The following is a 17,659-nucleotide window of genomic DNA, read 5'->3' on the forward strand; positions in this document are numbered from 1 at the left end:
CTGACTTACTGAGATTTTACGTAGCAAATTTGGAACCCAGCATAGCCAAATCCACGTGTGGATATGCTAAAAGCAATACTGGAGCAACAATTGGGAAGGACCTTTGCTTTTTACTTCACATTACTCAAGCTAACTCTTGCAGAGTATTCATAAACACAGAATATTTTTTTTCCTCAAATCCTAATCCACTTAAAATCTTTGCTTTTTCTCAGGCTTGCAAACCTTCACCTCACTGATACAAAACTCCTATTGTTTACATTATCCTGTATCACACCTAGCAGCTGCACCTACAGATCCATGAATAACTTATATAGGCAAGAGCTATAATTCACTGTTCTATTTTTAAACCCTTGTTTAAATTATACATTAAACCTATTTATTATCTCCCCATAACTTAGCGATGTTATTTCTTTACCAATGTGTAACTGATAAAGGCAAGTTCAGCACTTTAATGGAAGCCCCTTTGAGATTTTGAAAAACACGTCTAAGAAACAGGTTCTTATACCTCTTGTGGTAGTGAGAACAGTAATGGCCAGTGATTTTTTTTATGATAAGCCAAACCACAGATCTCAGATACTTCAAAAGCACCAATGCAAACTGTATGATTTCCTACCCAGTCTGGTAAGTGGTCAGATACAGTGACCACACCACACTGGCACAGTCAGTGACAGGCATGGGAAGTCAATGAACTGATGTGGGTGGAGGGGAAAAAATAGATAAAAAAAGCAAGAAGTAAACAAGAAACCAACCTGATGCCAAGAACAGTCTCCAGGCATAAAAGTGAGACTATGAACAAAAACCATAGACTTTGCATGCTTGCAGAGGCCACCAACATGAATGGAGATGCAAGAGGCTACAGCTGTCCTTTGAATTAGGTGGCAGCTGTAGGAGCCAGAGCTGCTACAGCCACAAGTTCAGCATCCATCTTGTTTGCACAAGAAACACTGATCTTAGATGAAACACCAACTAAACAAAAAACACCCTCTGGATGAGGGGGTAGAAATCAGGATTCCTTCTTCTTCGTTCTATTCACCAGCACTTCACTCCTTGGCTACTCTTACCTGTGCTTTTCCTGTGTCCTCTCCACCCTGCCCAATGAACCATGACTTCTTTTCTAAAAGCCCTTTTCCCACCCTGACAGTGAGCAGCTCCACCTTGGAAATGTCCTGGTGGTGGATGGCTTCTGCTAACACAGCAAAGCAGGACTGCAGCACCTCCGACACTCCTGTCAAAGCCCAGGTCACTGCACCATGCCCCTGCCACCAGGGCTGTGCAGCAGCTGAGCAGGAGGTTTCAGAACCATTTTACCGCAGGGCAATAGGTCCTGTGATGCCAGCAATCCCACTTTAGACATGTAAGCCCTTTTTTCAGAATCCAGGCTTGATTCTGAAATGGACTTTGTGGAGCCCACGTCATCCAGAACAGAGACACTGTTTAGGAATTATACAGGACAATAATTACATCAGCACACAAGCCTTGGCTCTCCAAAATAACAGTTCCAAAAATATAACAAGCACTGGTAGTGTAACTTGCATTCATGAAGTTGCCTGGAAGATGAGATAACCTGAGGCTTGAACAATACCCTTCTTTGTCTGCCCCCACCAGGACTCTTCCTTGCTCTAAATAAGGCCTGCTGTAAAATACCACCACTGCCATCACTGAAAAGGAAACATTTCCAAATGGTATTTAAAGATATACATTGCAAGTAACAGAACATGCTAAAATATGGTTAAGAAACCAAGGAAAACAAATTATGAAGACACTATATTGGCAAATCACATCTCCCTCCTGAAAGAGACATTTACAGAACAGGACAGGTTTTGTTTCAGATGCAAGAAAATACTAGATACATCTATCTGGTGAGTAACAAGATGCATAACACTGAAAATCAATCATGCAATACTAATTACTCAAATAATTTATTGAAATTACCTATGTGGATAAAGGAAATTAGCTGCAGTGAATGTACGTCACTTAACTACCTTGTCTTTCTTGACAATTGCCCCTTTCTTGATGATTCCTTGGTTCTCTATAAGGAGGCTTTATTGCAGGGTAAATTAGCATTAAAAAAAAAAGTTACAACTGCATTTAAGAGTACAACGTAAGTTACTTCCAAAGGTTACAAAGTCCTGTCAATAAAATCCTAAGTCACAGTTATATAACTATTTTAAAAGAAATTTAAGAGATCATTCTTTAAATATTTTATGAATGTCTTAAAGCAAAATATCTTAAGATCAAAAAACCTCTCCTCAGCCAGTGACTCTTGCTTGAATCCATTAATTTACCATAAGATGCATGACTGGAAATTGAAAGAACATCCTGTGTATCTGGGCTATAAAGCATCACTCCTTCTTTAGTAGCTTTGCTTACTAGAATATACTAACAGCAATTTTCCTACAATCACCCCATCTAAAAGAACAGATTACGCCTTGGAAAAATAAAGAAAGAAGGAGTTTCTTGTTTGCTTTTTTTTTTTTGCTTGTTTGTTTTGAACAAAGGAGACACGCAATGAATTAGTGACTTCATCCCACTGCATGTTGTCTTTTGGCACTGATGTAAACTCATCTCTAAAAGAAGTCCCAGTCAAGATTTTTCCTGTCCAAAAAGACAGCCTTCTGGCCAAACAACTTCACTAATTTTCTTGTTTACAAGCATTTAGTCAAGATCAAACAACATGAAGTTACAGGTAATTTAATCCAGTTCCTTAACACTTTCATCTTTTAAGATTAACTGATGATATGGATATATCAGGCAATCACTGGAAGCCAGATCAGTATATGAATAAAATAAAACAAGAAAGTATACACAGTCATGCTCTTCCCTTTCATACCTACTTACTTACATAGCCAGGTCTGTCATTTTCAGATAAGTGTTACCTTAATGCAATTTTGCTCTTTATTTCCATAACTATTCTCCCAAGAAACACCCTTTAACAATAAAGCATTTTTATATTTGAAAAAGCCATTCATATCCCTTTTGGGTTTTCTTTACTTAATGGCATGCTACTGCCTACAAAGAGTATTAACCCATTGTGGTTCAGCCTCTCCCACTGTAATCCTTTGGTCAAAATAAATTATCTTTTTTTCCCAGAATTTGGAAAAATTCTGCTTGGTCTCCACAGGATCTCAGACAGCCAAGATGAAGAAGAAAGGAGATCACAACTTCTTAGGGACAAAGCAGTATTGTTCAGCATCAAACAACCAAGACATTAATGAGGTACTTTTATGTGTATTAAAGGCCAACAACTCCCATACATCAAACACAACACTCTTGGGGTGTCTCTCGTGCTGTTTGAGTGTGAGAGAAACACAGACCAGAGAAGCTGATAAGTCTTTGCTAGATACAAGCTTCCAGACTGCATTATATATATCAGATTTACTACCACTATTAAATGAAGGAGCAAAAATCAGCAAATGGGGCTGAAGAGTTTGTATCATCTGCAATTGCTGCACTGGACTTCCCCGCAGCATGTCAGTTCAGGACTTTTTCACATAACAGGAGAGAGCAAACAGCCCTGTATCTCTGCAGCCACAACATCAAAGTTTGAGGGTTTCTGGGGCTGGCCCTCAAGTGTACAAGAAATCAGTGGTGCTAAAGTTGATGTTTCCACCATCACGTGAGCTGCTTTTGCTGTCCAGCCCAGTATGTGAACAGAAGACAGAAAAAAAGCAGGAAGATCATTGTTTGGGGTTTCTTAACTTTCCAACCCAGTGACCACCTATTTTAGAACACGGTGGAGAGGAGAGGAGGTGAAGCCCTGCTGGCTTTCCAGAGTTTCTCCTGAAACAAGGCACAACAGAAGACTGAAGAATGCTCAGACATGAAAGGAAAGAACTTGCAAGACAAAACTTCATGACACGCCCTAATGTCACCCGCTGTAACTCTCTGAAGGAATCTACTTATTCAAGTACTTTGTGACAAACAGTGAAGATATTTTTATCCTTTCTGTGTGCAAACGAGTCTCTGGCAATATTCTGTTATAGCTGCAGTATAAAGTGGGACAACCTATAGCTCCCAGAGACTTTCAGATAAATTCAAACTGAGGTGCTTTACCAATATGAGCATGGTTCTGCATGAACACAGCTTAGGCAAGGGCCAGATGTAACAGGAAATAGAAACCAAGGAGAGAAGCGGTAGAGAAGTGCACCCTTCCATTTTTAGGCACAGGCTCTCCAGAGTAGCCTCCCCATGAGGACCCCACAGACACACCCCAACCCCTGTCTTCACACCAGCAGCAGCCTCCTGCATGCACCAGTTACTGCAGAGATACTCTAACAACAAAAGCTGATACAAGAAAGCACAGAACAGGGGAATTCAAAACTTACCTTTTCCAAGATGAATTTGTTCAGATAAGGCATGTAACCCTGATTGGAAACTGGTCCTTCATCATCATCCCTGAAGTGCTCTTCCAAGGCCACTGGATCATGGGGAACATTTAACACTGTGCACAAGTTGTGAGAAAGGACCTAAGGACAGAAGAGAAACCTGTGACACTGCTGTCAGTCTTAACCAGGGTGTGCTCCCTTCGGAGCAGACCTGTGACTCCAAAACCAGGTGCAAAGTGACATTCTGATGTCACCACAAGTTCTGCTCCACAAAGTTTTGTCAGAAAGCAAAACATAACTAAAAAATGCTGATTTGATGGTTTCGGAGAGTTGCATGTTACAGAAGAAATGGGAGCACAGGGAGGTACAGCCCTCGAGAGCTGCAAATGCAGCTACACAAGCTCCCCTTTGTACATATAACTCCACGCAGCTGAAAGGCACGCAGGAACACCAGAATAATATTTGCAGAGTGAAGTCAGATAGCTATCAAAACAACCACAAACACCTAGCCTTTGAAATTATAAATATTTTTATCTAGTGAAAAGGAGTAACAAAGAAAACAACTCAACATGTAGCTTTCATTTACAAACAAATGACTATTCAGATTAAAGCACTAACTATGGATTTCTCTCATCTGCTTGCTTTTGGGCTGCTTCTCAACATTGACCCCATGTTTCAGTTGGCAAAGGAAAGTAATGTTACAGAAAGGGGAAGGGTTTAGGTGTGCTTCTCAAATTTTTATTTTAAAAAGCTATTTGCATGAAGTATGTCACGAATTTGACACCCACTAACACTCATGTCTGTTCTTGAGAACTGAGCTTCAAAAAGAGACTACACACTTGACTAATTTTAAGGAAGTACTGAGTTACTGAAAACTAACTGGTAGCCAGCACGTCTTAACTTCTTCAGCTTGAGCTGAGCTTTGCGAGGACAGATCAATGCCTCGGTACCAACACGAAGGCAGAGCCTGGGCAGTAGCGACTCCTGTGCCACCAGCACTTCCCAAAAAACGGCAGAGCACCATCCCTCCCTTTGGCTGTTCACACTGTCTGGAGTCAGGTCAGACCTGGAACAGGCTGCCCACTGCACCCCAAGCACTGGGGGAACCTCTCCCCTGGCATGACGCAGAGCTGAGCCTCTGAAGATCATGTACCACCAAAATGAGCTGGGTTAAGCATGTAATATCACATGTCCTGCCATGGTTTGCATGGAAAAAATGTAACAAAGCAAAAAGTACAGCTAAAAAAAAAAATTACACAAATGGTAAATCAGATCACATCTTTTGAAAAGACCATGCTGCCAGTGCTATTATTCTTTTTAAAATCGAACCATGTCAACTACATGGAACCAAGTGCAACTGCATTTTGTGGGTTTTATATAGAATTTTAGAAAACAGACCCAAATGATGCAAAGAGAAAACAGTAAAAAAAAAGTGCAGAAAACTTATAAGCATGTCTACTTAGGTGGGCAGACATAAAGTAGATAAAGATAGTACAAAGTAAAGTATAAAGTAGTTGTAGAACAAGAAGCAAGAAGTGAAAGTCTGAAGTTGTCAAAGCCTAGGAAATCAAACCAAAGCTACACACTTAAAATGTCTGGACTTTCCCCCACCCACCAGCCCCCAAGAAAACAGAAAATGTATATTTTCTATTCTGATGCATGGTAAGGAGACAGCAGAATCTAAGTGTTAGTTAGCAGAAAATATTACAAAGATAGCCCGAGATGGATATTCAGTTCAGAGGAGAATTCTTCTCTACATACTGCCAAAGTTAAACTTGGTTTTAGAAAAGGAAATGTTTCCATGAGAAATACATATTTTCACTGATACATAGTAACACTAAGGCATTAGAGCGAATAAGGCGTAGAAATTTAAAAAAAAAAAAAACAACAGCATCAGTCATAGCCCAACAAAAGCTGCACTTCCCAAAGCAGCAAAAGAGTATTTAGAAGTTATCACATTTCACACCACTCTCCATCAACAGTATATTTCACTTCAATCCATCCTTGTCTCTAAACACCACACCAGATCAAGTATTTGAGTCCATGTGATTTACATATGGGGTTGGGGGAATGTACTATCATGTGTGTTTCCCCTTCTATTTAAGGCTTCTGCTGTTATTTATAGAAGTCTGAGGGATTCTTGAATTTCTGAGAGAGATGATCACTGTTTTCCAACCACACTGTAGTTGCTAATACTTTAACTAAAAAAATACTCAGCTAATAAAAATATTCTAAAAGCATGACTGATTTCAACTTACTACCAAAGTAAATTAGAAGTCTACATAAAATCCTTTCTTATCACATCCTTTCTACGTATTTGTCCTCTCCTTTTTTTGGTGTCCTTGCTGTGCTTGGTCTGTCAGAAACCTAGGTGGTTTCCACATCAAGTGACCAACTTACCAGGAAAGAATTCCACTTTCAATGATTTTCTAAGACCTGCCTTATCTGCGATCTCTCTGGTGCCCAGAGCTCTCTTTTCATAACACAGGAAATTCCTCGGCGCCTGCCAAAGCCTGCCATTCTCCAAGGCAGCCAAGTGCCAGCTGAATTCTTCACTTGCACCATAAGCCAGAAAAATTCTGCCCTGAGGTTTGATTTTGTTCTCTCAAATCACATTATCTGGACCAGAAGACGCTCTATGTTAATTAACAATTTAAAAAAATAACAACAAACAAGAAATAGCTGAGCACTAGGTTAATTGGGGTACAAAAAATTACCTTGCCTTGCAGAAGCTACATGAACCATGAGGAAGTTTTGCACCAGTCAGGATTATTCCCCCAGTGCCCACAGGGTTACTAGGCAGCTTTCTCCTTCCGCATTTATCACGCCCTTCGTGCCAAAGCCAACTCCTGCCCCAGCCCAAAGACTCATCTCCGCTGCAGCACATGGGTACAGGGGGGTCCCCAAACTGGAGTGTGAGACAGCACAAGCAGTCAAGGGGCTCATGGCACCAGTGCACTCCGGGTACAACAACTCCTTCATTTTCAAGGAAAAGTTTTGTAAGAAAAGTGCCTGGTGGCAACCTATCTTTCCCTGGGAAGACTGAAAGTGTTCTGTTCCAAATACAAATACAAGCAAGCTGAATGCCAAAGGTCATCACAGACTTTGGATTTACTTTATTTATGCCCTGTTTCATGCTGCTTTACCTTCAGGTCTACTCTGCCAGAGCTGCTCCCCTCTTGAGTTCCCACATTCCAAAACTTTCAGCACGTGTTGAATTGTTACCATCTGAGTAGTTCCATTTAACCATGTCCATAAAAGCAATCTGCATTTCTACAGGGAGAGGGAGGACCTGCTAGACTACTTACTGCTCAGTGACAAAAATTTGGCCCAGATGACAGTGGGAGCATTACCAGGGCAGACTAATCCTGCAGCAGCTATTGTCAGCATCTTGGTAGTTTTCTCTTTTTCTTTTCCATCTTCCAGGCGGGTCTTCCCATTACCCGTCTCTTTTACAGATTTTGAAATGTTGGCATCCCAGATTCCAACAGCTCCATTCACTGGCTTCGTGTGAATTCATTCCAAGACATTCTTGGCTCATCTCTCCCTAACATCCATGTCAGCAGCCAGCCAGCCAAAATAAGGCTACTCACAAGCACTTTCTCTTTTTCTTTTATGACCAGTGTTGAAGTAGCATCATATAAGCCCCTCGTCACAAGCACCAGGTCTTTTCATCCAGGGAACACTGTACAAACACCATACCCTGCATCATCATCATATCCCAAAGTACAGCTTCCTTATCCACTCAGGTAGCACATATCCCATCTGGAGCCTCATTATTTAATGCTGGGGCTACTGCAGCAGCCTCTTTCCCAGCTGCATGAGTGTATTCCAGCCCAGCCTCCTGACACTTGTGCCCTTCACCCACATCAGCTCCTGTTTCTTCGTTCACTCCTTTCACACCCCTCATCACCATTTTCAACAACCTTACCCTTCCTTTTGCCTTCATTATCTGCAAAATCCCTCTTGGCCTCCAGTCACATACTGGTGTCAGCCTGCATCTGCTCAAGATGCCAAGGGAATTGGCTTTCTGTCCTGGGGCTCCTAGCCCTTAGGAAGAGCTCCTTGTAAATATACTCCATGCACTGCACCTTTCCTCTACATCTTCCCTGAGACCAGCTGACAAAACAGAATCGCTGAGTCCATTAGGCTGAAAAAGACCTCTGAGAACATCAAGTCCAACCTATGACTGAACACCACCATGTCAACCAGACCACGGCACTGAGTGCCACATCCAGTCTTTTTCTTAAATACCATCACTTCCCTGGGCAGCCCATTCCAATATCTAATCAGCCCCTCTGTAAAATGATTCTTCCTAATGTCCAACCTGAACCTCCTCTGGTGCAGCTTAAGCTTCTGTCGTCTTGATGGCTGCCTGGAAGAAAAGACCAACCCCCTCCCCCCCCGGCTACGGTCTCTCTTCAAGCAGATGTAGGGTGGTAAGGTCACCCAGCGTCTCCTTTTCTCCAGGCTAAACACCCCCAGCTCCCTCAGATGCTCCTCACAGGGCTTGTGCTCCAGACACTTCACCACCTTTGCTGCCCTTCTCTGGACTTGCTCCAGCCCCTGAATGTCCTTCCTAAACTGAGAGGCCCAGATCTGGACGCAGCACTTGAGGTGCAGCCCCACCAGTGCCCAGTACAGGGGACCATCCCTGCCCTGCTCCCGCTGGCCACAGTATCGCTGATCCAGGCCAGGATGCCACTGGCTGCCTCGGCCACCTGGGCACAGGCTGGCTCAAGGTTAAACAGGCTGCTCCTCCCCTGCGGGCTGCTCCTCTCAAGCACAGCGACACGGGCCTGTCACTTCCTCATGCTCCCTGTTTTGGTCTATAGGCTGCCTGGGCTTTCCTGGCAGAGCAGCATCCTGCCCTCACACCTCAGGGACAGGAATGCCCACGGCTACCCCGACACACGCTGCGAGCCCCGCCGACAGCCCGGCAGCAGGACCCTGTCCCCGGAGTCACGGTGACTGATTTCCTACCGCCCTCCGCCGCGGCACAAAGACGATTGTCCGCCCGGGTCCTGCCCGCCCGCGCAGCCTCCCAGCCCTGCCCTGCCTCGACACAGTGTACAAGGTCCTCCTCTCCGCTCAGACCACCCCTCTCACGCCCGATTACACCATTCTTCCTCTTCCCACAGGCCACTGACTTCACACTTAGGGGAAAGGCAAAGCAAAGGTAAGAGGTATAATGAGCCTGTAACACCCCAGACACGAGAACAGACCAGTACAGATTTTCTAAGCCTGACAAGAAGCTTTGGTCACCCAAAGCTATGATACAGGCCTGAAAGTAACAGTACTTTCACATGTGGCTCACAATCCACGTTGTGCAGATAGCATCCAGGAATCCAAGACCCCAAGACTTAAAAACTACACCCCAATGCAGCACGTAAAACAACAGAAGAAATAAACCAAAATAAACCCACTGCCCAAGCAGAGACAAGTCACATAGCAACGTGTGGAAGAGCTTCCAGAGAGAGTGTAAAAACTTATTGGTGCATCTTTCCAAGATCCAATCATACACACACACACGACAAGCAGTTTTGCTTGCTGTCAAGTGGAACCATATTTAAAATGACAGTGTTTCAAGATCCAGATGAAAAGCCGATTTAATGCTGGCACCTTAGAGAAATTTCTAAAACAAGCTAATTTTAAAATTGCAGATTGTAAGAAAGATGAAATTGGATCTAAGTGTAGGAAAGGAAGTAATCTGCACGTAACTCGTGCTGGAATCACTGCAGCAGCTATAACTGTGTACACAGAACTTACACCTGAGCTTTGCTGTATCAATGTTTGAGCATGCCAAGAAACACACCGGCAAAACAATGACTGTGTCCAGCTTTAAAGCTGTAATTTAAGAACAGAATACACAAATGCTTCTGCTGATGTAGAAAAAAAAGACTAAGAGCTGCAGCCAGCATAAAAGCAAAACTTCTGAAGACTATCAGTTGAAAAAAAAGTAGAAAAACCCAAAATACAAAAAAAAAGCAGTGCATACTGGAAGAAGATAATATTCAAAATTAAGATTCTCCTCTCTCAGCAGCTCAGAACATATAGAAAAGATACAAATGGATAAAAGACATCTTATGACATCCTTGCTATTCCAAGCAAGTCCCATTTTTGCCCTCAAGCATTTGCTGTTACTCTAGCCTACAAAACAGACCAAACTGACTCATCTCCATCCATCTGCTCTAGATCTACTGAAGACAAATGTGTGATGTGAACCCTTTGCAGTAGGGCCTTAACTACAGAACATACACACACACACATTTATTTTTCTCATAGTATTTAAAGTTAATTATTTTTATGGAAGGATCAAAGGTCCCTTCCAGGCAGAGTAACTTCCTTTAACAACTGAACGTATTATCCTTAGGGACTTGCCTGCAACGTGATGGCAGCATTACTCAAACCAAAGACACATTGCCAGTAAGTTTTCTTACTGAGAAGGGAAGAGTTCAGCAGGTTACAATACTGCCATTCTGACAAAGCAAATAGGTTTTTATCATTTTTTAAAAAAACAGCAGTTCCACTAAATTATTAAGCATATTTTTCTAATGTCACAGATCTCTACTAACCTGTTGATCTCCAAGCACCATCTCTCCATTTTACAGGAGTGCTGTATCTTCCTCATGATGGTGAGAAACACTTCATTGTGAAATACCTTCTCAGGACAACACAGCCCTATCTCTACATAGGAACTTCTCTTTTGCCTGCTCTTTTTAACCATGTGGGGCCACTGCCACCCTGCACACCTTTTCTACCCAGCAGGACCATCAGTCTGACACCATGTTCAGCATTTCCCACAAAAAGTCTATGTAAGAACACCCTCTACTCCTTCCTGCATCGTCCAAAAACCAATTCTTGGTGGCCACAGGAGAAGGTGGCAGCCTCATTTCTCGTTTCTGCACTTCCAGATCCTCCACCTGACACTTCCTGCAGGAGCCTTTATGTCACAGACAGAACTGCACAAACACACCAAGCCCTGCTTTTTTTGATGACGCTGTACCAGCCCACCAGCACCTGTGGAAAATGAGAGGTTTTGCACTGGCCTGCAGGACAACTGCAGACACCCTGAAGTGAGTGCATGGCGCACACAAGGTGTGGTAGGTAGCATGGCAGGAAAACAGGATTCCTATAAAAAGGGGGACCATTAAAAAAAAAAAAAAAAAAAAAAAAAAAAGCTTCTCTGCAACCTGCTTCAGTTCGTCCTGCAACGCTGGAACACAAATACCCACTTTCATTGACATCCCCTGTGAAAAACCCAGGAGCTGCAGACATTTTCAGCTCGAGTTCACAGCCAGGTCTGGCGTCTCGCCCAAATCCCCGCAGTCACTTCTGGCCGAGCTCGGCTCTACCTCACAGCCGCATCGCCTCAGGAGAAGAAAAGGAGAAGAGGAACAGGCTGCTTGCAGTATGCTGCCAGGTCCGGACCCTCATTACATAACGCTAAAAATACAGTCCATGAGCGAGCAGCCACGCTTGGAGACAGCACCCACAGCACGGCCACTGTCACTCGTGGAGCTAATCCCACGAAAGGCGCAGACCTCGGCTAACTGCAGCCCCAGCACCGAGCACAAGGACCCACAGTCTCCAGTGTCAACAGGTGTTGCGTTCTTATTCAAAATATTTATTTAGCCAGATTCCTGCTATTATTCCCAGGCCAAGACGGTCCCATAAAGCAGGGCCAAGATGGGACTGGATTCAGCGAGCTGCCTGAGAGCTCTTTTAAGAGCACAAACACTACTTCAGGGTATAAGCTAAGGAAAGAATGGCACAGTTGGAGCCTCTTGACTAATTCTCCTGTTTATATCCAAATAAGAGGGCACTGTGGAACCTCTCTCTCCCCTTGGCAAGCTGTGAATTTCACTTGGACGCAGCCAGCCCCTATAGATGGGACCTTGTGGCTATCCCACAAAAGATTTTGGCCAGAAAGGGGAGCAAAGACATGCGGTTGAAAGCGGACCAGAAGCACAACAAGGGTTTGTGCACTGACATCTCGGGGAGGACGGAGCGCCTGCCTGGGCAGAATGAGAATCAGCCTGCCCGGGCTCCAGGACGGGTCCGCGCCAGCCGCCCGCGGGACGGAGGTGGCCGGGGCCCGCAGGGACAGCGCTGCCGTGGGACGAGCGGCGGGGGAAACGCGATTTACAGCGCCCAGAAGAGCCCCGAAAGCGAGTGCCCGTGCGTCCCCAGACACAGGTCCCAGCCCGCGCCCCGTGCCCGCGGTGTCAGCGCTCGGCGGGCACGGCCCGGGCCGTCTCCCGGCCCCTCGCACCCCGCCGGGCTCGCCGCCCCCCGCTTGCCTTCAGCTGGGACTTGGACACCTTCCCGCTGCGGTCGAGGTCGAGGGCGGTGAAGGCGTGCCAGATGGACTTGAGCAGCTCCTCCTTTAGCCCCACCATGGCCGGCCCGCTCCCGGCCCGTGCCCGCCGCCGCCGCCGCCGCCGCCGCCGCAGCCGCCGTGCCCCGGCCTGCGCCGGCCCCGGGGGCGCGGCCCTGCCCGGCCCAGCCCGGCCCCGCTGGCGCCGCCCCGGCCCCGCGCCCCGCCCCGGCGGCCGCGCCGCCCCTCAGCGCGGCGGAGCTCCGGCCTGCCGAGCTTCCTCTCCGACGCCGCGTCTGCCTTTAATTCTTATTAAGAAATGCACCCGGTTACATGGACAAGTGCAAGATTTTGTCCCTTTCAGTTTATTTCTGATGGCTCCCTGTAACGTGGGTCAATAAATTGACGTTTTGTCACTTTACTGTTCTTCAGCGCAGTAAAAACGCTGCTCAGGGTTTGCACCTCAGCTGAGATGGTAAATAAAACAGTCTTGTCGTTGTGATGTGCTGCTGGATAGATAACATAAGCACGAAATGGTGATGAAAGCTGTCGTGAAAATATCAGTGAGCCTGATACTTTCCCAACTTTCTAAATAATTTCCCCCTAGAAAATTGTGGGTCTTTGAAGAACTGGGATAGAGTTGAATCTGTGAATGGTATTCATGAAAGTCTCAAGTCCAGTGCTCCCAGCAGGATATACTCACACTAAGGAGAGTCGCTTTCCTCTTGGAATTTTTCTGCCCCAAAACCAGCTTGGACAGAAGGCTGCACACAGCTGCAGAGAGTGCAGTGAAATCCCCATGCAGGGGGAGAGCTAAAAAACCTCCTTCTCCACTATCTCCAGAGCAGAAGCCAGACAAAATGTGATCCAGAGGGAGCATTGTGTTGTTGGAAGTTTTTTTGAGAGTTGCTGGGAGGTTGGGGTAGGTTTTTGTGTTAAGTCCTCTTTAATGCTGTGGGTTGGGAATTAGCACTGGCGAGGGCAGCAGCTGTGCAAGGACTTCAACTGAGAGTATTAAAATAAATTTATGCACCATTTCTTCTGCATATTGTAGGAAAAGCAAATTATTATTTATGATGTATGTCCTGCGATCTCAATGGTCTTTTTTCCATGGATGGAGTCCCTATTTTTGGCTAAGTGGTGTGTTGGTTGGTCTGCTTAGCCAAAAATACTTCCTCAGACTGGCTTTGGGGAGAGAAAGTGTGGAATGGCCTTTTTGGACGCCTTGATGGATGTCTTTGGCATTTCTGTCTGAACAGCAAATACCATAAATCACGTCAGCAACACAGCCAGGATCCAAACCCCAAATGCACCAAAGCCCTAGGCCCAAACAGGAGCCACACACTGAGAGCAACTCTGTGAGCTTATTTTGCAGGAAAGGACAATGAGGGAGAAGAAGTGATGGATGATGGGCATGATCTTAGAAGGTACAGAACACTCTAACACTTACTGACTGACAGAGGCTGAGAAACAAGAGTCCTCCATGCACCACTTCCTGCAATTGATAGGAAAGCTCACACTTTTTTTTTCTGTCTGTAACCCACATACATTTCTTCAAACACTGTGACTGTCATTCACAGAACACAGCCCATGATCACTTGAAGCTTTTATTTTCATGGATTTCACAGAGACCCATTAAGATCCCAACCTCAACACACATACTAAACAGCAGGGGGAAAAAAATTAAATTTTGCCCAATTTTAGTCTTCAGTCAATTGCATCATCAGAACAAAAACCGCACTCCAAGTGAAATAGTTCTGGCAGGTACAGTTTGACAACTGTTTTGTACCAAGTGGTGCTGGTTTATTGTGATTCCAGTAAGAAAGGCACTCAGATTCTAAAGTGTCACTTAAAATACCATTTATTGCAGCCAACATTATAATGGAGAGAAGAGTGTAGATAACCTTACATTCCTTCAGGGGCCCTGAGCTGTCCAGCATCTACCAGGTGCAGCATGTCACGCAGATCCTGCCCATGGAAATTTTACACCATTTTGGTCATTCAAGCTACAGGATTTTCATACAAGGAAACAATACATTGTTTCTATGGCCAAACATAAAAGACGTTCACACCAGAACCCATTGCTGTCCTTTTCAGATAAAGTGCAGGGCACGCAGGAGTTGTCATCACAGGTACAGCCCAAAAAAATCCTGTGGGACAACCAGCCAGGGAAGGCCAGGCTGGACATTGAGCACAGCTCAGCACAAGCTGGGAAGTCACAGGCCTAACTTGCATGGACCACTGATCCTCCAGGGACAGCGGGCTTCTGGCCAGAAGCAGGGCAGATGAGCAGACAGCAAAGGCCACTGCAGGAAGTAATTCTAATTCTCATAGGTGGTAAATCATAAGATTGGTTTTCTGTATGTGATGGAGACTGGAATCATCCACAGACTTCTGGTGATTTTTATCCTTTAGAAATATCTTTTAGAGATGCTATAGTCTCCCAGTTGCACAGTCGATTGCCAAACACAAGCTGCGTTATGCACTGAGCATACCCTAACAGCCTTTCTCCCCTCTTTTTTCCTAGCCTTTTGATCCATAATTTATTCATGACTTTGGAATCCTCAAATAATTATATATGCTCTTTACTCAAGATGGATACTCTGCACTATATGATTAACATTAAAAAAATTGTTTTGATTAAATTTTCCAGCGAATCCGACTTGCTAACATTATAGCTGTTACTACTACCAGAAACATCTGCCATCTTAAAATACATTAGCACTTCTCCAACTAGAACACAGCTATTCCACTTAGGAAGGAAAGAGACAACTTTTATATATGCAGATAAGTTGGTAGCTGAGCACCCACAAGGTCACCAGTAAACACAGAACACCCTTATTAAAGTGCATTAAAATGCAGTTAGATTCTGTGAAAAGTCACTGAAGAAAAGCAATTGATGTAGTTCACACATTAATCTTCTACTGGCAGGGACTTAATCTCTGCTTTGAACAGTGTTCAGTGATTTTTTTTGGCAGCTTGGATTTTTGGTAAAAACAATAGAGTGGAAAAACAAAACCAAAACAAAATGCTCCACAAATTGTAGAAAACAACAAAACCCCAACACACCCACACATATAAAAACCAACCAACAACAAAAAACCAACCTAACCAAACAAAACAAAACCCCCAAAAAACTCCCACAAAAACTCCACTAAACCCCTGTGTGCTGCCTTTTTTTTCTCTTCATTCTTTTTGCTGGCTTCTGTTATTCCTGATTTAAATGACATGCTAAAATCCTTTGCCAGAATACGATTTGTTTTCCACTCAGAATATAAATAGTTCCATTCATTCAGGTCTCTAGGTTAGCAGCCTGTGCTTAAATGTTTCATTAAGATGAGCAGTTTATACAGGTCTCAGCTGCTCCAGCATTCGGTAGGTTAACCAAGAGGATACTTACAAGTTATCCATAAACGTAGTAGTAGATAATTTTTATATAGTCATACTCATATTTAAATCCTCATTGTTTTTATAGCATTGAACTAACTGAGCAAAACCAGTTAAAGTGAAGTTCATATGCAGACAAACTTGCTGTGGAATGAAACACTTGTTTTTTGGGTTACCCAAAATAGCTTTAACAAAGTTTAAGGACTAACTGCATCCACACCCAAAGCGTGAGTTATTTTAAGAAACCCTTCTATTTTGATATGCTAGTCTGGATCTTTGCTTATCAAAGACTTTACATTCTGAACCTTTGAAGATAAGATTGACATGTAATCCCTTAAACATTAATTAACAGCAATCACACTTAACCAAGAAACCCTTGAGAGTGCTACATAAACTCTAAATTGCTCATGTGATACAAAAAGCAAGATCTGATGCAACTTCATATACTTCTGCTTTTCCTGAAAGTTGTCTGAGAGCTCAGCAGCTTCATTTAAAATCTGTGCTTTTTCTAATTCTGTTTCCTCACCACAGTTAAAAACATGACTGAGGGGAGGGAAAACTGGCTCGGTCTCACAGAGTGACTCACAGTTTCAGGAAGGAGCTTTAGTTAGACCCTGCTGAGCTCAGCCTTGAGGGGTCAATCACTTTTTCTCTTGGTCCTCTTTGCAGAAGCTTAATTACTCCTTGTTAGCCAAATAATAAAGTATTTGTCAGGGAAGTTCTAACCAGAGGAAAGATTACGCACTTGAACCGTTACTAATTTTGTTTTATGCCACTGAGTCAGTTAAACTGACATCAAGGAAAGAATTCCAGCACTTCAGTTTTCTGCTCATTGTTAGCCCAGGGAAAATCTTCCCAACCTTGGCTAGACCAGTCATTTTCATTCTCCACAGGAAAACTAAATGGAAGCAAACAGAAATTGAAGACCACTAAACCAACTTTGCAGCAAACTGTGTTTCCAATATCTGCCACTTCACAGCAACATTTCAGGAGAAAATAAAACCGAAGCAAATGCTAGGGTTTATTATCAATGAGTTAGTTTCTGAATACACTACTCCTGCCATAAAACACCTCAAGGAAACATTCGGGGAGAGTGTAAAAAGCAGTGACTATATTTGACATAACAGCATGACTCAATCCTCAAGGCATCTGAGGAATTTGTCTTTTCTGCTATTTTAAAATACTTCAGTAGTTTTAGGTGAAACAGGGAGCAGCATTAGATGCTGCATCAGAATGGCAGTTTATTCTCTCCTTAAAAAAAAAAAAAAAAAGGTGAATTTTCCATTCACTTTTAAGACTTTCAGAACAATATTTAAAGGGATTACAGTAAGGCACACCTATTTCACTACAGTTTTCCACTGTTTATACACGTGTGGACAATACATGCATTTTTATTTAAGCTTCAGAAAACAAACATGATGCAGGGGTGAAACATCAGGCTACCTTTCAGTTCCTCCCTGGTAACACACATCTTACTCTATACTTGTTGCTGTTAAGGTATTTCTCACCAAGTTACAGGACTCACCATAGAGAACAAAATACCACAGACACCTTACGTGCAGAGGAAGAGGAAATTCAGTCCCATGTGTGCTGCAGATACCCTCTTTTGGGATGGAGACTGGAAAGA

General features: G+C 43.8%; 1 protein-coding gene across 2 annotated transcripts in view; it reads right to left on the bottom strand.

Annotated features, from left to right (window-relative positions):
• Window positions 1-12,776, bottom strand: part of SWAP70 (switching B cell complex subunit SWAP70) — a 35,238-nt gene extending 22,462 nt beyond the window's left edge. The window contains exons 1-2 of one of the 2 annotated variants that reach the window (XM_066187543.1): window positions 12,629-12,776; window positions 4,326-4,466 (exon numbers count right to left, since the gene is read on the bottom strand). In XM_066187543.1, coding sequence (XP_066043640.1) covers window positions 4,326-4,466; window positions 12,629-12,727 — 240 coding nt within the window. In that variant the 5' untranslated portion in view covers window positions 12,728-12,776. Of the gene's footprint in view, window positions 1-4,325; window positions 4,467-11,560; window positions 11,637-12,628 lie in introns of those variants that run through there. The other variant, XM_066187544.1, reaches the window with a different exon arrangement.
• Between the last annotated feature and the right edge of the window lie 4,883 nt (window positions 12,777-17,659).

Source organism: Chamaea fasciata, unplaced genomic scaffold, assembly GCF_029207755.1.
Source record: "Chamaea fasciata isolate MVZ Bird 193981 ecotype frontalis unplaced genomic scaffold, bChaFas1.0.hap1 SCAF_7, whole genome shotgun sequence".
Taxonomy (NCBI): Eukaryota; Metazoa; Chordata; class Aves; order Passeriformes; family Sylviidae; genus Chamaea; species Chamaea fasciata.